This window comes from Pygocentrus nattereri, chromosome 17 (genome assembly GCF_015220715.1).
Source record: "Pygocentrus nattereri isolate fPygNat1 chromosome 17, fPygNat1.pri, whole genome shotgun sequence".
In the NCBI taxonomy this organism is placed as follows: domain Eukaryota; kingdom Metazoa; phylum Chordata; class Actinopteri; order Characiformes; family Serrasalmidae; genus Pygocentrus; species Pygocentrus nattereri.
This window is the reverse complement of record NC_051227.1, coordinates 177,935-200,082: the sequence shown is the minus strand read 5'-3', so window position 1 is coordinate 200,082 and position 22,148 is coordinate 177,935. Positions and strand designations below refer to the sequence as shown.

General features: G+C 42.7%; 1 protein-coding gene across 7 annotated transcripts in view; it reads left to right on the top strand.

Annotated features, from left to right (window-relative positions):
* Nucleotides 1-22,148, top strand: part of agfg1a (ArfGAP with FG repeats 1a) — a 61,969-nt gene that overhangs the window by 5,464 nt on the left and 34,357 nt on the right. For all 7 annotated transcript variants that reach the window (XM_017686082.2, XM_017686081.2, XM_017686084.2 and 4 more), the window contains exon 2: nucleotides 17,392-17,485. In XM_017686082.2, coding sequence (XP_017541571.1) covers nucleotides 17,392-17,485 — 94 coding nt within the window. The remainder of the gene's footprint in view (nucleotides 1-17,391; nucleotides 17,486-22,148) is intronic.

Below are 22,148 nucleotides of genomic sequence, written 5' to 3'. Positions count from 1 at the left end.
GGTACTTCCACTGTGAACGTTGAAGTTATTACTCATATCACTGAAGTTAGATGGCTAGAGTTTTACTAACAATACTCAATTTCATTTCGTGTTTTTCCCAGTTTTAGCTTGAAGTCAAAAATGATGCAATTCCGAGCTCCGACTTCCCACTTCTGAGCCGAGGGGAATGGTATAATAGGTTGGGGGACGTTTTTTTTGTGTGTGTGTGTGTGTGTTCTACTAGCATTGATCCTTTTTCGAGACCGTTCGAGATTAAAAATGTTCAAATTACTCGAGCCACTCTGGAACTGCTTTGAACCAGAGCGTGTATAAAGTCCTCTGTTCAGCTTAGCCAGGAGTCTGAAACCGTAGGAAACGTTTTCGATTGCACCTGGTGGAGAGATTAGAGCTCTGAAAGGAATCATTTGACAGTTTTTCAGTGCTTTGATTGTTTAATTCATTGAATTTTATTGAATATTGGTTGCTACACCAGGAATCGCTGCAGTGATTTGGACCTCCAGAACCTTGATTTGACAGCTGTTCTTTAGACACCTGCTGCTCTGTGTAACTTCTGAGAGGAAACTTGTGCCCTCTGTAGGGGCTATTTGCGTGATGTGTCTCCTTGTGGTAGGACGGCTCTGTTCTCTGAGTCAGAGAGATAATTGAGTTCCTTTAGATTTTTTTTTAACCCCAGTTTTGGCATCAGTAGCGCTCTGCTGTGACTGGGTGGGTCGTGCATCAGACAGCCGGGCTTCAGATTCAGATCCACATGCGAAGGCAGTGCATCATTATTATTTAGTCTAATTCACTTTTTATTAGATGTTTTTTAGACCCTAATGAAAAGTTATCTGTATTATAGAGGGTGAAACCTCATCTCCATTTTTGTCGTTTTTTTCAGTTTTTGACCATTTGAAAATGCCTGTTGTTGTTATATAGAAATCTCATGACTGATGTACCAAAAGAAATGACCGAAAATTACTTGGAAATACATCTGGTTCCTTTGACTTAAAAGCAAAGTGTGTTGGAGATCTGAGGTTTCGTCCGGCATCTAACAGCAGCGAAGTGGTCAATATAACCTCCTCCAGCTGTACATACATCGATGCCATAAGCAACTTCACCCCCTACCCGATCGAGCATGTCCGGTGTCACTGTACTCGGCTCTTTCAGTGCGATTTTGGAGGTCGGTGTTGCGGAAACATCGTCGAACGTTCTGAGCTGTTGGAGGTTCACTGCTGATGAAAATCACCTGGTACAGTTGAGACGGATTCACTCTTATTGAAGTGGAGAACGCTCAGGGATCGCTGTCTCCTGACAGACTTGTGGGGCCGTTTTCCACCGTCTGTCAAACTCCATGACCCCACTTTCACTTGGTGTGTGATTGGTTCCCAGGCGTCTCACGGTGGTGAAAATGCGGTGCTTTGAAAGCGGATGAATCTTTTTGAATAACCCTGTATAAATTAGTATAAGATGGCCGGTTAGGTTAGCATGTTCGTTTCTAATGAGCGTGTGGTGGTATGGGGTAGACTGTCCGTGCAGTCTACATGTCTGCCTCATGGTTCAGTGAGCTTCACTGCCATGCTGGTGACTTATTAGCCTGTCTGCTCTTCTCCTGTTACTGCAGATCCTCACCATCCCTAACCTGTGCTTTAGAAGAGGGACGGGCTCTGAGAGGGAAAGGAAAACGATACGCAAAGTAGAAGGAAGTGTTTAACATTGGCCTTGGGCTTTATTTCTGTCTTTGGCTACTCCCATCTCGTGGGAGTGGTGTGGGGTTTTATTTATTTATTTGTTTTCTTCATCTCCCTGATGTTACTGACATGTTGGTGACATCGTTGAGAGCCCTGTTTGTTATCACAGTGGCAGACAGTCAGACTCTGGACCTGCTTGGAGAATTCTAGTCGGTCACAAAGGCAAAGAAACAAAAGAAAGGGGGGCAGAAGAGGTCATGCTGTGATTTCGACGGGGAGTGTTTTCCAGTCCTAGTGTCCCAAAAAGCCACAAGACTGTACTCGCCCTCTCCTGCCTGCTGCAGCCACTCCCTCATTCCACTGATAAACTGCTCGATGATCAAACTTGTTTATTACCAGCAACATAAACAGGGAAGGGATCTCTGACCTTGATCAGCATTTGAAATTTCTTAGAAGTGTGTGTTATACAAGAAATGCCAAATATACGTGTATGGATTTGAGCTTGCGGAGTGCCTGTAGTGACATCACTGAGAAGTATTTTTGTGATAATCTGGTTCTGTTTTGTTTAGTTTTTTTGTTTTTGTTTTTAGTAATGTATCGATACCATTTTGAGTACATTCTTGGTATTTACCAATACTGATACCATAATGAGTACCCTAAATGTAGCAGATTAGATTTAGCATTAGTTCCCTTGGATCGAATAGCGTTGCAGTGGAGAACAGCCAGTGGGTTTTGTTCCACGTCAGCTGTAAGTACAGGTCATAGTTTTGATCCCTACTCCTCATCCCATCCAAGGCTTGTGCGTGGAAGGAGCTCACGTTTCGAGTTTTGAATCTTGTTGCGGTCTTTTCATTGGCTGATTTAGTTGTAGTTGAATGTCCTTTAAAGCCAATTTTAACGCACGACAATATGAAAGTAGTGCGCCGTAGCGGAACATCATGCTCTCCCAGCCTTATCAGTGCATTGTGGTCCTGTTCGGCCGAGGCTGTTGCGCACGTTTGTGCTGTGTTGTATTCGAGTCTAAGGCCGCGGAAGTTCTGCCGGCGATGCTCCGCAGGGTCATTGAGTTGGTCCACTGAGTCGGCAGTTCCCTGATTGGCTGTGTGGCGGTTAGCTGGGTCTCTTGGAACGGTTGAGCCAGGCCTGATTTCAGGAATGTAGTTCTTTAGTGAGCGTGAACGCGGCAGCGCCGTGCAACATCCTGTGGTGCACTCGATGCTCTTCCTCTGGCCTTCAGTGAGCTCGGTCGGGTTTGTTGACCATCATGCTCTCCGCTTTTGCACAGCACGCGGTTGTGGGGTGAGTTCGGAAGAACCCAACCTGCTCTGGGTTGTTGTGGCTTTCCGAGACAGAAAGAGCAGGGCCAGTCACTGATTCCTGTCTTTGGCCCGTGTGTGCGTGCGCAAGCAGGAAGTGTGTGCTGTGTGCCGCCGCGTCAGCAGCATGTGGTCTGCATGTGCAACAGGAAATGGAAACAGCAGGACAGGAAGTTAACCATGGTCTCTCACCTCAAAGTCTGGAATGTAGCAAAGGCGAGTGAATCTGTGTGGGTCCGTGTCCGTGGCTGAAGCGAGGCTTGGCGTGCAGACTAATGGGTCAGCTGGCTGAGTTTAATCCACAGCAAGGATGTAAATAATGGGCCAATAAACAGTCTGCGATGACGAGCAGCAGTATAAGTGCTTATGGCAAAATCTGTAACGGCGGTATTCCATGGGAAATTTACATTAGCCTTCTTTGCACACTGTTATTTTGAATGAAACTGCTTTTTAAAATAATTGTTTATTGAGCGAGCTGTCTGCTGGCGTGTCGTTTCACATATGTATATGTGGTGATCACACTAAGAACACTGATCTAAGATCAGGCCTCGTCAGTCCACGTAGTCGTATTCACTGCTATGTAAAAGACATAAACTGACATCTGGTCAGCGTTATTAATCTGAAATGTTTGACAAATATTGGCCAGTGTGAGTATCAAAGTCATAGGCTTTGTCCATACATGATGTTCTGATGGACCATGCAGTGCTCAAGATTTCTAAAATTGCCCCAAACAAAAGACTTAAAGAAGACATGAACTCCACAATCGAGCTCCTTGGATGTGAGTCAGAGAACAAAACTATGAAACATACTTTTCTTACAGCTGTATAGAAGCACTTTTCTGATGTGGAGCAGAACCTACACCTCTCCATTCTTGATCCAAGCTAAATAATGTAACATGGCTAAGTAATGCATGTCATTTCAAATAAACTAGATCTGAACCGTTTAACTGTTAAGATGCTTATTTACGCTAAAAACCTCTTCATTAGAAATGGTTCATTAGGGTACCAGACTTAATATCGGTAAGTAGTAAAGAAACATGTACTTAAAAAAATATCATCAGTGCATCACTGGTCTTTGCTCTCTCTTGCTGTCCCTTTCAACTGACCCAAGCTGTGTTTGCATGAATTCAGAGCATAGTTTCTAATAAATAATTAATCAAAATGTGGTTAATAAAAGGGTTGGGTGCCAGTATATCTGGGTGAAGAGTAATATGCGGGGACACTCTGGGGAAACTCCAGAGCTTCAGAATCAATCGTTGTATATTCCAGTACTTTTTCCAACTTTTTAGCATTTGGTCATATAATTATAAACATATCGTCGTTGTCGGAAGAAAACCTCGTATCTCCAAAATGGTAACTTTACAGAAGAAGGACAAAACCTACTTTACTTTTAATGTAAGTCAGTGGAACCAGACATTTTCCCGGGTCATTTTGGGCCGTTTCATTTGGTCCAATGATCGTGAAATTCATGTACAATGTAAAGAGCAATAGGAATTTTCAAATGATGTCAAAAACTGAAAAAAGTCAGCCCCTTCATTTAACCAAGACTGGGGTCATATGTAAGGCATGTTTGATACAGTTTATGGCTGTTTGCTTTAGACTGACCCCACCTACCAGGACTAGATTCCACAGTCCATAGAAGAAAGCCTTTCTGATGTCCTGGTGCATTTATTCAGAATTCAGTGGTGTGCACTCATGAGTGCGTGTGCATGCAGCTCAGCCAATCGGCTCCTAGATTCGGACGTTTCTGGGTTAGATTTTTAACGTTTGTCTTGTTGGTTTATGGTTAATCTCAGAGTACTGACAATTGACTGTTTGTCAAGAGTTTGCATCCCTAACTAAGTGCTGTACTACAGTTTTAAGGGCTATCTAGGTCTGAATTGAGCCTTTGATTCAGTTCAGAAAAGTGTTTCATCCTTGGGTCACTAATCAGTTAATCCAGCAAGTTACTGGATTTTTATTCAGCTGTGAGTAAAAGCACTACTATACAGGGTTAGCCAGTGGTTTACATGGTCAACTAACACATCTCTGTTAGTAGTTAGGTGGGGTCAGTTACTGTGTAAACAGATTTTATCTGTGGGTGGGTTTCTCTGTAGTAAGTCTTCCCTAGAATAAGTGGCAATTATTGAGGCCATTACGGTATTTCGTATCTATCAATGCCAGTTTAGTTTTCCTCTTAAGACTAGCAAGCCGGCAACACTTCCTCATTTGGAAAAATGCTGGAGGGTGAAAAAGAAATTTAAATCAGTTCTAAGCTGGCGGTTTATAGTTTAGGCTGTAATGCCACGATGTTAAATGTCCTGACAGTGTGTCATTTTTCTATTGATCATTTGTAGGTAATGATGCTGCAAAGCCCTGTTTTTAGACTTTAAAATCCTTTTTCTAAAATGCCCATTATTCAGTCATCAATGGATGCAATTACTTCTGTGCATTGGCCCAGTTATGCTTTGACTAGACTAAGTGAGCCTAATCTGTTTCGTCTGACAGTCTGCATCCTCTCTGCATGCTTATGGGGGGGTCATCTAGCCCTAATGAACGCTGTAAACATCTTACTTTAGCACTGCCATGGCTACACATACACTACAGCTTGTGATACTGTAGTGTTGGAGGTGGTTGGGAGTCTCTCCCTGACTGTGACCCATTTTCCCTTTCCTGACGCTACCGCGGCCTGTCCTTCATCCGCCCAAGGTGAATGCAAGCACATTAGCGGTGCACAGTGTGGCAAAAATATAATGTCATGGCACTTTAGGATATTTTTACGATATGCTGTGTGTCATTTTTCATTATCTGGGTTTCAAACAGGCAGAATTGTGCCACATGTACTATCTAGTGCATCTATACTATCAAAAAGGATCTAAATGAGTAGAAAGGTTTTTAACATCTCGCAGACTGCCCAGTCCTAAATCCATTTCACCAGGGCTAATTATGCTTTTTGTAATGAGACATAGATTTTTTCACAGTGATGCTTACAGGAACCAGTCATTTGAATGCCAAAAAACTCCTTAATTGCAGGGATTTGCATGCTGGGCATCACATGGCACAATTGTTACCCAAAGGCAACTTATTTCTTTCCAAATTACCACTTTTTTCCCCTGTATCTACAGATAACAACTCATGACACACGTAGGTTCACTGGGCGTTTTGGATATAAATAATATGCCTGTTTGAGCTGTAGACTTCGCAATCCCTGGTTGCTGTTTTTCCAGATCAGTTATTTTTTTCTACAATGAACCGTGTCAAATAATTTTTTCATCAAATTTACTCAAAACCATCAGCAAGAATCATTGCGAGCGACCACAGACTCTAAAAGATGAAGTGCTCATATTTTGCCCAAGCCGGGACCCCAGTGACTCCAGATTTGATTTGGAATCAGTTTGGGATCATGTCTGTGTGTTTTTAAAGATATAATGTTTCCATCATATTTAATAATATAAAACTGGTCACCTATCATACTTATCTGATGATGTGAAACTCTTCTTCTTCCTCTTCTTCTTCTTTCGGCTGCTCCCTTTAGGGGTCGCCACAGCGGATCATCTGCCTCCATATCGCCCTATCCACTGCCTCCTCTGCTTTCACACCAACCATCTCCATGTCCACCTTCACTACATCCATAAACCTTCTCTGAGGTCTACCTCTTCTCCTTATGCCTGGCAGCTCCATATCCAACATTCTTTGCCCAATATATCCACTATTCCTCCTCAACACATGTCCAAACCATCTCAACCTGGCCTCTCTGGCTTTATCTCCACACTGCTCCACCTTCACCGTCCCTCTGATCTGCTCATTTCTAATCTTGTCCACCCTGGTCACTCCCAACGAAAATCTCAGCATCTTCATCTCCGCCACCTCCAGCTCAGCCTCCTGTCTTTTAGACAGAGCCACAGTCTCCAAACCAAACATCATAGCAGGACGCACTACTGTCTTGTAAACCTTCCCTTTCACTCTTGCTGCTATCCTTCTGTCACACATCAGCCCTGACACCCGTCTCCACCCACTCCATCCTGCCTGCACCCTCTTCTTCACCTCTTTTCTACATCTGATGATGTGAAACTGTTGAAGCCTAAAAGAAAAATCACGTTTGAGTATCTTTAAATACGCTCATCACACACTCGAAGCACCAGATACTGTTTATAGTGATGCTGAGCAGCATAAGGCGTAACACTACAGAATAACGGCCTGTGTAACGTTATTCTAATACCTGCAGCACAACAGCATGACGGTATCGCACAGTGGAGTCTAGAGCAAAGCAAGAGGACAGAAACGCTGATAAATAGTCGGGAGCGGGGAGAGAGGAGAGGGAAGAACAGAGCAGGGGTTAATTTGATTGGGGAAGTGTTGCACTTCTTCAGCTCCATGTATTAGATTAGCTGCACCCCCCGCGTGCGCGAGTGTGTACACTATATTAAGTGCAGGTCCCTGCGTGTGTGTGTGTGTGTGTGTGTGTGTGCGTGCAGTCCCTGTTCCCTCAGACTCGGCTGTGGAAATCCGAGTTATCAACTCATTACTCGCGAATCTGGGACAAAGACGGCAAAGTTAGGCTGCAGCTGTAAGTCTTTGTGTGCTTGTGTTCAACCTAAGACCTGCATCTATGTGAACTACATTGCCACATGTATGTGCATAGCCACTGCTTGCAGATGTGTGAAATTAGACACATGGCCATGCAATCTGTAGACAGACATTGGCAGTAGAAGGGTGCTGTTGTAAGATGCCACCTTTGCCACAAGGCTATTAGATCTGCCTTGCTATGTCTTCCCTGGTCAGCTTTAAGTACTGTTACTATGAAATGGACGTGTTTAGGAGCAACAGCAGCTCATCAGGCAGTAAACCACGCAAACCCGTAGGGCAGGAACACAGAGTAGCGAAGTGTGCGGCGGTTAAATGGTCGATCCTCTGCTGCATCACTCAACACGGAGTTCCAAAACCTGGAAACAGCCGCTGATGAGCTCAGTCACTGTGCAAGAGCTAGAGAGACAGAAGCTTCCATGGAAGATCACTATGCACGTGCTGATGAGTGGTGTAAAGCACACTGCCACTGGACACCGGAGCCATGGTAACTTGTTCTCTGGAGTGATGAGTCGCACTTTGTTATTTGGCAGCCTTATTGGTGAATCTGGCTTTGGTGGATGTCAGGAAAATACCACCTACTGCAATGCATATTGGCAGCAGCAAAGTTTGGTAGAGGAGGGATAATGGGTCTGGGGTTGTTTTTCAGGGTTTGGGCCCCTTAATTGAGGTAATTTGTGATGTTAATGCTTCAGCATACAAAGACATTTTAGACTACATGCATCATAAGCCTCCAACTTTGTGGCAGCCGTTTGGGGAAGACTCTCTTCTATTCTACCATGACTGTGCCCCTGTGCACAAAGCGAGCTCCATAAAGACATGGGTTAATGAGTTTGGTGTGAAGGAACTTCAGTGGTATGCACAGAGCTCTGACCTCAACCTGACAAATACCTTTGGGATGAACTGGAACATCGATTGCGAGCCAGGCCTTCTTCTCAGATTCCAGCGCCTGACCTCATAAATGATCATTTTGTACTGAACTGCCTCAGATTCACACGGACACAGTCCAGAATCGTGTGAGAGAAGAAGAGCAGAAGATATTGTAGCTGATTTTGGGGCCAACACTACATTCATCCCCATGTTTGTGGAATAAGATCCAGTGTGATGGTCGGGTCTCCACATATTTTTGGGCGTATAGTGCGTGTTTCTCAGCCCCATTGTGTTTACTCTAATGCCCTGGGGTGCGTACATCTGTGTGGTGCTGTACAGAATCTCGCAGCTTCAACGCAATTTGATATTTGCTGTCTTATTGAAACCGTCGACTGTTGTGCTGGTGTATAGGTGGTTGAAATTGAATATACTGATCTGACACATGGGTTCTCGAGCATATCAAACACTTAAACCTGTAACCCTTGTTAAACGCAGCGCAGTGGCTTGTATTTCTTCATCTTTCTGCCCGTCTGACCATCAGAATATGGGCAGCTTTCAAAATAGCAGGCTACTACACTGCAAACTGCTCTATACTGTATACTGCATGCTATGCTTTTTAGTAGTGCACAGTAGTGTCCAGTATACAAACAAGCCATATGCTGTAGTGCAGGGCAGGTCAGGGGCTAAGCTAATGAGCCCGATCTTTTGTTTTCTGCAAAAAACAAAGTAAAACCAACCCCAAGACCAGCTGAGAACCAGTGGGGCTTCAGTGTTACAGGGAATCGTGCGTGTGCGCGCGCGCGTGTGCGTGTGTGTGCGTGCGCGCGTGTGTGCGTGTGTGTGTGTGCGTGTGTGTGTGCTTAAATTTTACTGCTAAAAGTTTCTGAAATGGTGCAGCCTTTTGAATAACCCTCACATTTACCTCATTTATGAAACCCTGTGCGTTGATCTATCAGTTTGATGAGAGTGTGTTATCGAGCTAAATGCTAGGGAGTCTCCAGTGGCACGTGTTTGCAACATATCACGAGAGATTAAGAGACACGGCACTAAAACAGCTGTTTATAGTTGGCCGTTTTAACAGCAGTCGAATGACCCCTGTCCTGTTAAAGCAGGCATATCTTGGACCCCCAGACTCTTGGTGCTCAGAGCTTTTATTTGAGGCAGTAATATATAAAGCCAGCCTGCATGCCTTCAGCTGCGTTTATTTCTGAGAATAAATAAGATGGTAATGGCTATCGAGCTGTTTTAGGCTGCACTGGGCATTAAGAGCATGTTGGGTTGAACGCGTGCTCTGGTGGAAAACCGTTTTGAGTGGCTTAAAATCCTTGACCCTAAAGAACCTGAAGTATGGTCACTTACCTGCTCACTGCCCATTTCCGGACTTATTTTTAACCTCTGCTCCAGGGTATATTTTGGTTTGTCCATCTGAGTTTTCCACGACCAAATCGTAAAGCAATTTATTCAGTAACTGTATGAAATTTGTTTGTTTGTTTGTTTGATACAAACAGATATTGCTATATGCTTACAATTTACTGCTGAAAGCCAAAAACCTCAGACGCTCTTTTATAAAATAATACAAAGTGATGTTTCCAGAGCAGATCACTGAAGAGACGCCGTCTGTTTATAGTTTAGAGCCCAGATTTGGGGAAAAACGGGTCGAGTTTCAGTAGAAAAACAAACTGAGTTCAGCTTCTTTTATTATAAGGGTTTAAAATGACATCACCGATCTGCTTGACTGGAGAGAAGCTCTCTCATGACACCCACTTTTTGAATGTAGCTCATGAAATAAAGCTCTGAAGTTTTTGATGAAGTGCATTTTGGAACCACGGCTGGTCTCAAGGAGTTAAAGGGGTTAATAAAAAGCCACTGGTTCCTCAGACGTCCTGCACTGATCTTCACTACTGTTGTCAAAAATAGAGATGTTTCCGTTTCTGATTCTGAGTCTGAAACAATATCGGCGCTCATTTTTTCCACAGTATCGATTCTGAACTCATCAGATTGTTTACTCGCCCTTTCTGAGTGAGTGGGCTGCCGTGCGCTCAGCACAACCCTGCCCCCTCTCCCACGTTAAACTAGTCAGTGTAATAAGGTCGCGGGCATATGCGCAGTCATTGATCACCGTATAGGACTCGGCGTAGACAAAACGTTAATGGAGTTACTACAATAATCTCATGCCTGATGTTTTGCTGAGTTAATTAAGTCGGTGTTGAAGGAGCACTCCAGCCCAAAACTTTAACCTGCTTACATCTGTTGTGAACACGCCTACTCGCCTGCTATAGTGGAGAGATAATGGTCTCTAGAGCGATTTTCGGGTTTAAAGACAAGGAAGGATCACCTGAAGGAAGTTATCTTGGAAGTGGGAGAAACCTATTAATAAAAAACTTGATCTCTAGCGCTTTTGGGTGGATGCTTGCCTGATAACTGGCGAAAGAAAACCAGATCACTGTTGTTACTGCTAAGAAGCTGGATATGGATACGTCTATATTCATCAGCCTCATTAGCACATTTAGTTATCACGGTGTTTGGATGTGTTTGCAGTATGCATGCTGGGCATTGTCGTGAGAGAATATGCCAAAAAAACATGATTTTGTCAAACTGAGTGATGCAAATTTAGGCTACATATGAAGCCTATCTATAGAGTTTACGCTACATTGCCTCATAACAAAACAAATACACACTAAAGCTAGTAATTCCGCTCTAATAGTCAGGTTCATCAGCCTGGACCCGGCTACTGTTTCAAGTAATTGTATTTAGTGCAAATTGTTATGACTTCTTAAATTACTGGAGACGTGTCGTATCTGTATTGTGACTGTGCTACTCATCATTGACACGATCAGACAGCGCCAGCAACCTGTTACTGTTGCCAGAAGAGGCATGATCAACCAGATAAGCAATGAGTGGTGTTCTCTCTGATTAAAGATGCATTCTGGGACTTGTAGTATTTCTGCTTTCATTAAAAAAGAATGAAGGAGCATAATGTATGCAGTTATACCAGAAAGGTTTGACCAGATAAATATAGAATTAAATAGAATTTAAATTTTTCCCAGTCCAGTCAGAGGAAGTGTGTTTTAGACCCATGCGTGTGTGTTTGCACACGTCTTGGAGGTTATCATTGCTTTTTGCTTGTGGGCATGGTTGTTGGTTGTGGTCAGGGAGGGAAAACAGGTTCACAGACTGTGAGTATTTATCTGCCAGACTCTGAGGGGAAGAAACAAGAGAGGCCTGCGTATGTAAGACTAGACCGGGTGCTAAATTATTCATGCCGCCTGCCTTGGGCTACAGCTCCTGGCCTTGAGCTTGGGAGAAGCAGAGGGCCCTGGTGATGCAGGCCTGTCCAAGCCTGCTGGCTTGTCCCTCAGTCCTTTTGGGAAGGGGTAGTGCACAGCGCCCTGCCAAAACAAATCGAAATATCATCATTAGCTGCTTTTGTACCACCCGGCCAAACGGAGGCCAGTCGGGCTCGGGCCTGGTGCTTTTCCACTGTGCTTCTGTGGCTTTGCAGGGCACTGTGGTGCCCTTCCAAGACTGGGTCTATCTCCAGCTCCAGGCTTGCAGGGTCGGAGTTGAACACATTTTGTTTTAGAAGTTTTATGAAGGTGTCTGTGAGCAGGACTAGGATCAAACATCGCAGAGCTAAGGCCTTCCTTTAGCACAGCGGAGCAAGCTATCCTCTAAGAGCAGGGAGTAGACACAGATATGTCGTGTACCCTCTTTTCACACTCATCCACTAATTATGAAGTCCTTTGTGAGCTGAATCTTGAGCGCGAGAACAAAAGAAAGGAGAGAGAAGAGGGAACATCGTGCATTTATAGACCCTGAGCTCTGGAGTTCCAGACTAGGCTGTTCACTTTTAAAATTGTCCAAGTTAATTCTAGTTTCAGATTATCCTTCTGCAATGTATGCACCACCAATCCGTCATATTTTAGCTAGTACCACACGACAAACTCAACATGCAACAGTGACGAGTTCAAAGCAAGGCAGTAAACGGCTCTGAAGGGACCTGAGAGTAGCGGGGCGCCTCCTATTGGGAGCTCAGCCCCCCAGCAGATTTTTAACCATTTAAAAAGTTTCACCAATGCCTTTTAAAAATATGTAAAAATGAAAGGTTGTCATGTGCAGAAGCCTTGAATGGTTAAGAGGCTCTTTTGCCATAGCAGCGTTTACACGACTGCGTAACGTTGTCGGTCACAGAAAAGGGAAGGGTTCTGTTTCTTTTCCCTCAGTGCCAACATGTAAACAAGGCATTGTCTTTCTGTAGTGTTTCTTCTGCTGTGGAGAACTTGTGTGCTAGTTCTTCTAGGCTGCTTACCAAAGTAGAAGTAGTAGTAGTTACACTTGACTGTAGTTAAGAAAACAAGGCCAGTTCTGAACCAGTGATTTTAAACATTATAGTCTTCAGCCATTTGACCTAGACATCCCACTCATACTGCTGGGAAAGAGAGGACGCTGGCTAAATGGCCAGTACCCACAGTGTTTAAATGCCATGCAGTGGGGTGACGCCGTGGTTTAGCTGTAATATGGTTGTCTAGATAGTGGTCATCATCCTCCCTGTGTCAGTGCACTGGGCATTAATGCTTGCTCGCTGGCTCCCTCAACCTGTCAGACCAACCGTGTGCATAAACGTTTTGGCAAATGACGAGAATGAATGAGATGCAGAGTTATGGGTGTTAATTATGGTTTCCATTAACTTTAGCCTGTGAATATGTTTAGAGTTGGAAGATGAACTGACACGTGTTCTTTATGCTGTCTGTGTGGTTCCCATTGGTTTAACCAACACTTGTGTGCCAAGGGCACGGTGGAAATATCTACTTACTACAAAACTCAAGGTACAAAACTAGTTCGTGATTTTGCAATATGTAACCTGGACTTGGTAAACATCTCTGTCATGACTAGCCTACATTTGATCTCGCGTACAGCTGGTGCAGGTGGCCCCTGGTCTATGGTCACACACACACACACACAGGGAGAGAGAGTTCCAGGTTTGCTTAGAGTTGCTCTTATTTGACTAAAGTCAGACTATACTTCTGGTTGTACTGTCATTCCCAACAGTCCTGTGTACCAGTGTTGGGGAGAAGTACCAGCATTAGTGATCAGTAATAGACTCTACATAAGAGCCACGTTCTGGTTTCATAGAAAGCTCACTAGTACCAGCACTGGTCCCGGTGCTATTACCGAGAAGGTATTGGATAGAGGCTGTTCTGATAGTTGAATTGGGTTCCTGAAAATACTGTAAAAGATTTTCTGAAATGTTTAAGTGGTTTTCAAAAATATGTTCGAAATGAAAATTAGGCTTACTGGCTTTATGAATACTGTCCTGTTCTTGGTCTCATTCATACATTTTTGCATACAAATGTTCATGTCCAGAAAAAGACCACTTCATTCACAAAACATGTGGTGGTGATTTAGCATAACTTTATTCTTAACCTGATTCAGGTGTCGATGAATCCAGGTTGTCCTAAATTAGTCAGTGTGTGCCCGAAACAGGGTTGGCATGTTAGAAAGTCTCTGTATGAGGCTGTTGCCGAGTATCATAAGTGCCCCAAAGCAAAGAAAAGAGGAATTTCACAAATTATCCTCAAGTGATGCTCTGCATGTCGTTTTTCTATTTGTAAGATTATAAATAGAAGTTCAGTTTAACCAGAAGACGCTTAGCACCTGCACAGCAAGAGTACTGTAATGTGATGTAGAGGTCGATCTTTTGTAATTCAGTCTTTGTGAAATACTTTTAATTTCTGTAATAATCCACATTAATGGATAACTGCTGGACATGCTGGACCTCCTTCTTTTTACAATCATGCATGTACAGGAGATTCACTCGAAAGAGGTCCCGAATACTCTGTTGTAACTCATGTTAGGATGAAACAATCTGAACCAAAAAATGCTCTACATACCTTAACACATGCGTACTGACTTGCATTACATGCCGTGCTGCAAGTGATCTGTTTTCTGTGCACCTGGTAGCTGCAAATGGAGGTTAAATGACACGACGGCGGTCCGGCGTCTTCCTCGCTGCTTCAACGCAGGTCAATCCAGGCTTGTTCGAAGCTCCGTATGCTGAGAAGCACAGTTTTGCTTCATCCTAGTGAGAGTTATTGCAGAGTATTCGGGGCCTCTTTCGAGTGAATCACCCTGTATGTTTTTAATCATCCCATTTCCTAATGCTTCAAATTGCTGCAGCTTGTTACAGCCACTGTTTATAACTGTCCTCTTGAAATGCTGCAAGGAAAATCATGCTAAGTTGTTGTCTAGGTGGCAAGTCTAGTTTGTACAGCCAGACGAAATGGTAGCCAAATGAAACGTTTTAATAAAGAAGACCTGTTTCATCTTCGTTCAGTTTCAGAGCCAAATTTCACAGCTAACAACCACTGAAGACTTTAGATCTGACTACCCATGTTGTAGTTAAGCTGTTACAACAGAGTGAGTTTCAATCATGTTCCATAAGGTCATTGCTGAAAAACAATGTGCGGCACTGTTCCCACAATAGCCACGTTTACCTGCGGTCTAATAATCCGTTAATAATCAGACTAATGGCTCAATTGGAAGAGAATACGTCCATGTAAACGCCGCAGTTGGAGTAGTCTAATCCGGCTGAAACAGTATCTATCCAGTTGAATGAGGTAAGTAATCCTGTAAAAGGATTCCATTAAATAGAGGAATAATAATGTAACCTCCTGTATCTGATCACATTATCAATCGGACAGCAGTGCAGCTGACTTTGTCTGTTTTTTCTGCAAAATAAGCACCGTTGACTGAAAAGATAAGCAGTCTAATTTGTCTAAATTGCACAGGTAAATAATGCTTATTCACTGCTAGTGCACTAATGCAGCAGGCCTGCTCGTTCTCATGGAAAAGGCTTTTTAAAAGTTTACTTCCTCTGCATTTTGGCCTTCTGCCCACACACACAGTGTTTTAGGTCACTGAAAACTGAGCTTTTGGACGATGCTGTGCAGGGTGGAGATTCTCAAACAGATCTTTTCATGTGGACGGGCGTTTTAGAAAAAACATGGACTTCACTGCATGTGTGGTGAACACGTTTTATGGCTCTGCATGTCTGACATGGCTGAGAAACCGGCTTAGTCATATCAGGTTCAGTGACGTGGTGCTGACCACACAACTGAAGTCATCTGTCGTGGCTTTATTATTAGGGGAGAAAAACATCTGAATAGCATCGTGAAGGCATTGTAGAATCAGTCCACCTCCATAATCGTCCTTGGACCCCCATATCAGACTCGTTCATGCATTGTTCCTGGACTGTTTCAGCTCCTTTCACATCAAGTCAAATGGCAGTTTTGAGGGCAGTGCGGAAGACATCTTGGTCTTGATGAAATGATTTGGTATGATTTAGAATGACTTGGTATGATTTAGAAGAAGGAGTAGGTGTTGAAAAGCATGTATGATGCGAAATGTTCAGTTATTGACCGACTGTTGGGGGGACGGCCTTTTCTGATTAATCAGAGCCATAATGGTTAATAATCAGACAGAATAATTGATTCTTAGAAGCATCCTTTATATGACCTGCGCAGGATAGAGATGATGATCCATCCGTCAGTAAGACAGTCGCACAGGGCGTGATGGTGCCATCCTAACTGATGGAGCCATCTTAGATGTGCCTGACCCACACAACGGGATTTTTGACATCCTAACTGATGTGTGAATGTGAGACCCTGTTCGTAACGAGAGCTTCCACAAACCTTTTTACTGCTCGTTATTTGTCCTTCAGTCAAAGCGCTCCGCTGCAAGATTTGGCCGGAATAAAACTCTATACACTTTCAGATTATGCTCCTTAATCAGCCACCTGATCAGTGGTCCCATTTGTCAGAACCTGAGGTCTTGTTGAATTTTTCGTGAACAAATGTGGCTTTAGGTAAAGTTGACAGACGACAGCAGGACACAGATTACTGGGCCAGATATGCATGAATTTAGCTGCGCAAAAAGGGAAAAAAGTGTATTTTTTTACAATGTTGGTAAGAATGAAATTACTTTTAATCTGCCGTTCATTTCTGCTGCTTTATCCATCATGTCAGCTCAGCGTTTCGTATGAGAACCCGCACCCTCCCCGCAGTACAGGATGTTGAGTCATAAATATTGTACAAAATCAGGATGATCACGAGTGCACTGTGAGTACATCAGAGGGGTAACGGTTGAATTATACGCACTCAGCACATTCTGGACAGATAATTATGTAATACCTTCCTGAAATTGGGACGTCTTTTGTATTTGTTTTGCGAGGTTGTCGAGTCCTGCGCTGTAGGCCAGCCGTTAGATTTATAACGGTCCATAGTCGCTTGTACATGCAGGCTAAAACGTTGCCCACCCTTTCACAGATTGCACTGACACTGAGGCCAGTAATCATTTTTAGAGATGGTACTTTTGCTTTTTTGTTTTCTAATACCAATATTAAAACCTTGAGTATTGACTGTTACCATATCCGTTAGATTCGTTCTTTAAAAGATTGATTTATAAAGAACTATTTATAATTCTAATATTAACAATTAAATTACGTAACAATTATAGCTTTAGTATTATTGTCACATCATGTCACACAGTGTGAATGTGTGCTGCCTCAGGGCAGGTCCCCGAGCTTCAATTCAAAGTCATAATGACCCACACTGCTCTATCTATCGTTTTTTCATCCCTCGTTCCTATAGACTTCCATAGTGACTGCTGAGCAACCATTCCGCTTTTCCTTCAGAAATTACACTTTGTTTTACTTTTTATTTTATTCATTTTATTTCCCTTTTAATTGCCATTTGTTTTTCGTTGTGCATCTGGTTTTTATTTAAAATTACTTCAATGTACTCTGTCATCAAGCATGTACATGTAAGGCAGGTGCTCTATAAATAAAATGTTTCCTATGAAGTTATTTTGTAGTGGACCCCATGGAGACTGCTGGAGCTAATTGACATTAGAGCTGAATTCAAGCAGAGAAACTGTATGACTTTCAGCTGCATTAAACTCTTCTCTCTGTCTCTCTAGGCGAGGCCTGAACCCTCCCCACAGAGTGAAGTCCATTTCTATGACGACATTCACACAACAGGAAATAGAATTTCTACAGAAGCACGGCAATGAGGTAATGGAATAAACCTGAATTGTACCGTATTTCCTTGTGTTTTATAGAGTGGGTGTGTCTGTGTGTGATTGCTAAATCTATTTTAATGCTCACTGATGTCCATTTCTCAGGATTTTCGGGAAGGCAGATGATTCTATCATAATACCTACATTGACCAAGAAACCAAGTTGCATCCCTCAGCTTATGTTTCTGTTTCACCTGCTTAAAATACCAATTAAAAAGGGACAAAATCTGTTCTGGAGCTGTCCTGCCAACATATAGTACTATGCGAAAGTTAGAGACCACCCTATCTACTTAACACAGTCAAAACAGGCAGGTTATTCATGTTAAAGGAGATGGTCAAATGAAAATAAAACTTGCAGAGTTAAAAAAATAATAAAAGATGGTAACTTCTAACAACTGACCTGGTAGACATTTAAAACTGCTCCCATCAGATGAACAGTACTTAAACCTTTCATCTTCAAGAAAAAAGAAAATCAAGCTTAAGTTTTTTCCCCACCTGAAAAAACTTAAATGAAGCCGTTGCCTCTGACTTTTGTGAAGAACTATATGGACAATCTTGGTCTGGACTGTAGTGTTATCTAGACAGCCTCTTTCCCCTGGGGTGTGTTTCACAAAGCAGGATTGCTCAGTAAACGTAATGAGTTATGCCCAGAGTGTGGAGTGTAAAGAAGGAACTAGCTGTAGTGCTTCTCCTTTTAGACACGCCAGAGTTTTGGCTTAAATTATCTGGCTAATGTAGAAATCTTGTCTTGTGAAATTACCCCACTTTAATTCACATTTATTCCTTAAAAATACGAATATCCCAGAAAACAGAATAATATTCCTAAATGGGCTTATTAAAATACTCGCTGTAATGTACATGGATACTTGCATAAAAGACGTAAAACACAGTACAGCGCCATGCATGAGTAAAAGACGAGTATGGGAACACATCTTCAGAATAGGGCGTTTTCTATGAAATGTGTAGAACTGGGCACCACGTGGCTGTAATGCATGAAACGCATTCATAGCAGAAAGTGACAAGCTTGGCATGTTATCGTCTGTTTTTCCGCTTTGTTTTGGCTTAGCAAAATGATTTAGCTGCGTTTGCGTCTAAACTATATTTACATTGCCAGTGTGCTGTTCAGGATGCGGGATGCTCTATGGCATACGCTGACCGCTTTCCAGAGCTACCGAGGTACGTAGAGCCAGAATGCGCTCTGATCGTGGCACTTGCGTTCATTTTAACCTCTTAACGTGCGCTGAAATGTGTCATAATTAATGTTTGCCAGTGTTTATGAATAATTATAGGGTCAATATAGACACCCAATATGTCATATGAAAGCTTAGAACCTCTGCTTGCCAGCTATCTAGCCAGTTTAGCTGTATTTCCTTTCAGAAAATAACCATTTTGGGCGAAATATACCTTGTTAGCAAAAGTTTTATTAAAAAATAAGCTTAATATTTTTTATATTTGCGGTTTTTATAAATCCATATTTGATCCAATGTGGGCATGTTATACATCATTCAAACCGTCTGGCTCTCCGGATTACGATGCGATGATCCGTTTTACTGTACGACGTAGGGTTTCCGAATTAGAGCCAAAAGAGTGTGGCGTTTCAAACAGGAGATTTTTTTTTGCGAAAACTAAGCAGCCATGCGTAATGACCCCTGGTGGTCGGAGGAACACATTACACGCCATCAGCTTAGACTTTCTCTTACCTCTCCTTGTTGGCTTCAAAATGACACCACACCCGTGTATTTCCGGTAATGCGTTCGGTAGTAATCCTCTTTTTTGTGCTTGAAAAAAACAGAAGGCAAAAATCTTTTATGTCTAATTTAAACCCAAATTAAAATATGTTCTCCTTGGGCTATCACTTTCAAACACACGTGCTCGTAAAGCTGAGATTCTCCCCTTTCCAACGACACGACACTCAAACCTGTCGACCAACCAGGTGTCACGTTAGGCGGACTCGAGACAGGGGAGGCGGGATATAACCCGGAAGATTAGAGTCAAGTGCGCTTTATTTGGCTTGTATAATACAGTTGAAATTGTTGTTATAACAACATTTTGTCAAATAATGTAAAGAAATACACCATAGGATGTTGCCATCAAGAGTAGGTAATACATAAACACTTTTTTTCCTGCAAAAATTGTTAGAAAATTAGTTTTTTTCAATTTGGAGCGGTTGTGGTCCTTTGGAGACTTCCAAACTTGGAGAAATGTACACAGACATGTATGTACACTGTCTACTCTAGACTGAATAACTTCTGATCAGTGAGGGTAATCAGTTTAAAATTATACATGGTAAAAGTTTGACCCCAAGGGGCAAAATATGGAACTGCAAAAACATTTCATGGACATCACCTCTTCAGTTTATGGTCCCTAAAATCTAATACAAAAAAAGAAATTTTGAAAAGCGCCTTGTTTTTTTTCCTATTTTTACCATATTTTGGCCATTATAGTTTAATTTAAATAATTTCAAGTGTTTTCAATTAATTTTGTAAAGGCTTTTGAGTAATAATACTTCTTAAAATTGCCTCTGGATTATATAATATTTGAGTAAAAATCATTAATATTTGGGTATGTCATTTCAGGCGAAAATTGGCAAAAATAGACTTGGAGTTTAAGAGGTTAACGTAGTAACGTCTTGTAAATGGAACTTCTGAACGGAACTTTAGAACATAGAACTTTCAGCAGCTCACTGTGAGCATATCATAGTTAATATATAATTACTGTCTGTTTTGTCGAGTTCTATTTACTGGGCCTACCTATCAGTACTAGATTCCACTCTCCACATAAGGAGCAGTATTTGTGTTGGTGTATGAACAGAATTCAGTCGATATGTTTATATATCATGTATTTTTCAGTGGTTTTCTTCATGGTGTTATCAGATTTCAGAACTGGAGCGATCAGTTTTGTAGATATTTTGATGGCTCATGCCCTTGATTTTATGCTTGCTGGTTAATCGCCATTGGTCAGTTATTGGTTAGATTTATTTAGACAAAATAACACGGTGCCTGCTCAAACTGGAGAAAATAAATAAATTTGTGTTTTCTCTTAAACCTAGGTCTTGGTCCGCTTGGTCACGTTCATTTGATTGGCTTTCGCAATAGGTATAACCTACAACACGGTCTGTTGACTCAGTTCTAATAAAAGTATTAATTCTAAGATGTTGCCTGAAGCTGTGTTACCATGTATATCAAAGAGTCAACATGTGCAGTATCTCACAAAAGTGAGTACACCCCTCACATTTCTGCAAATATTTTATTATATCTTTTTCATGGATCAACTCGGTCCGCGTGACCATCATCCCAGAAGGAAGCCTCTTCTGATGTTGATGCGCAAGAAAGCCTGCAAACAGTTTGCTGAAGACAAGCAGTCCAAGAACATGGAACATAACTGCAACCACGTCCTGTGGTCTGACGAGACCCAGATAAAGTTGTGTGGCTCAGATGGTGTCCAGTATGTGTGGCGATGCCCTGGTGAGGAGCACCAAGACAACTGTCTCTTGTCTACAGTCAAGCATGGTGGTGGTAGCATCGTCGTCTGGAGCTGCATGGGTCCTGCCGGCACTGGGGAGCTGCAGTTCATTGAGGGAAACATGAATTCCAACACATACTGTGACGTTCTGAAGCAGAGCACGATCCCCTCCCTTCGGAAACCGCGCTGCACGGTTTTCCAACTCGATAACAATCCCTTGCTGAAAGTAAAGGTCATGGACTGGCCAAGTCTCCAGACCTAAACCCAATTGAGCACCTGAGGGGCATCCTCAAGCAGGAGGAGGAGGAGTGCAGGGTGTCTCACATCCACCAGCTCCTGACATCATCATGGAGGAGTGGAAGAGGATTCCAGCAGCAGCCTGTGCAGCTCTGGTGAATTCCATGCCCAAGAGGGTTCCAGCAGTGCTAGATAATAAGGGTGGCCACACTAAATATTGACCCTTTGAGCCCAATCTGGACACGTTCACTGTGAGGTGGACTCACTTGTGCTGCCAGCTATTTAGACATTAATGTCTGTGTGTTGTTCTTTCCAGAGGACAGTGAATCTGCTCTGCTGTACAAGCTGCACACTGACCACTTTAACTTCTATCAGAGTTTCATTCCTGTAGTGTCGTCCCATCAAAAGATAGAATTGAATATTTGCAGAAATGTGAGGGCTGTACTCACTTTTGTGAGATGTCAGAAAATATACCATGATCCTTAAAACCTTTTCATGTTACACAGTGAACATCAGTAGGGATGCATTAATATCTGTGCTGGTATCAGCCCAGTATCGCGCTTATTTACTTGTACTCATTAAAAAATACACATACCAACATCTAATACCAGCTGATACCGTGTAACGTAAGCCTGATGAACAAACCACTCAAGCTTCGCAGTGGACAAGTGTCTGCTCGGATAGAGAAGTGTGAGCAGACACTTCCGCCAGGCCTACACCGTGCGATTGTTTTTAAACGCGCACAATAGTCTTCAACAATTTTTCTGCGAGTGATTCTAACCTACCTGGTGTGAATTTCCAGAGAACAGGGTTCTAAAATTGCTCAGTGTATGTCTGGCTCTAAAGGACATTCAGCTGCAGCTCAACCAGCCAAACAACCGACTCCAAGAGGACGTAAATCTTGGCATGTGGGCTCTCCGGATACATTAGCCTCAGAGGTGATTCCTGCTGTCACTGCGC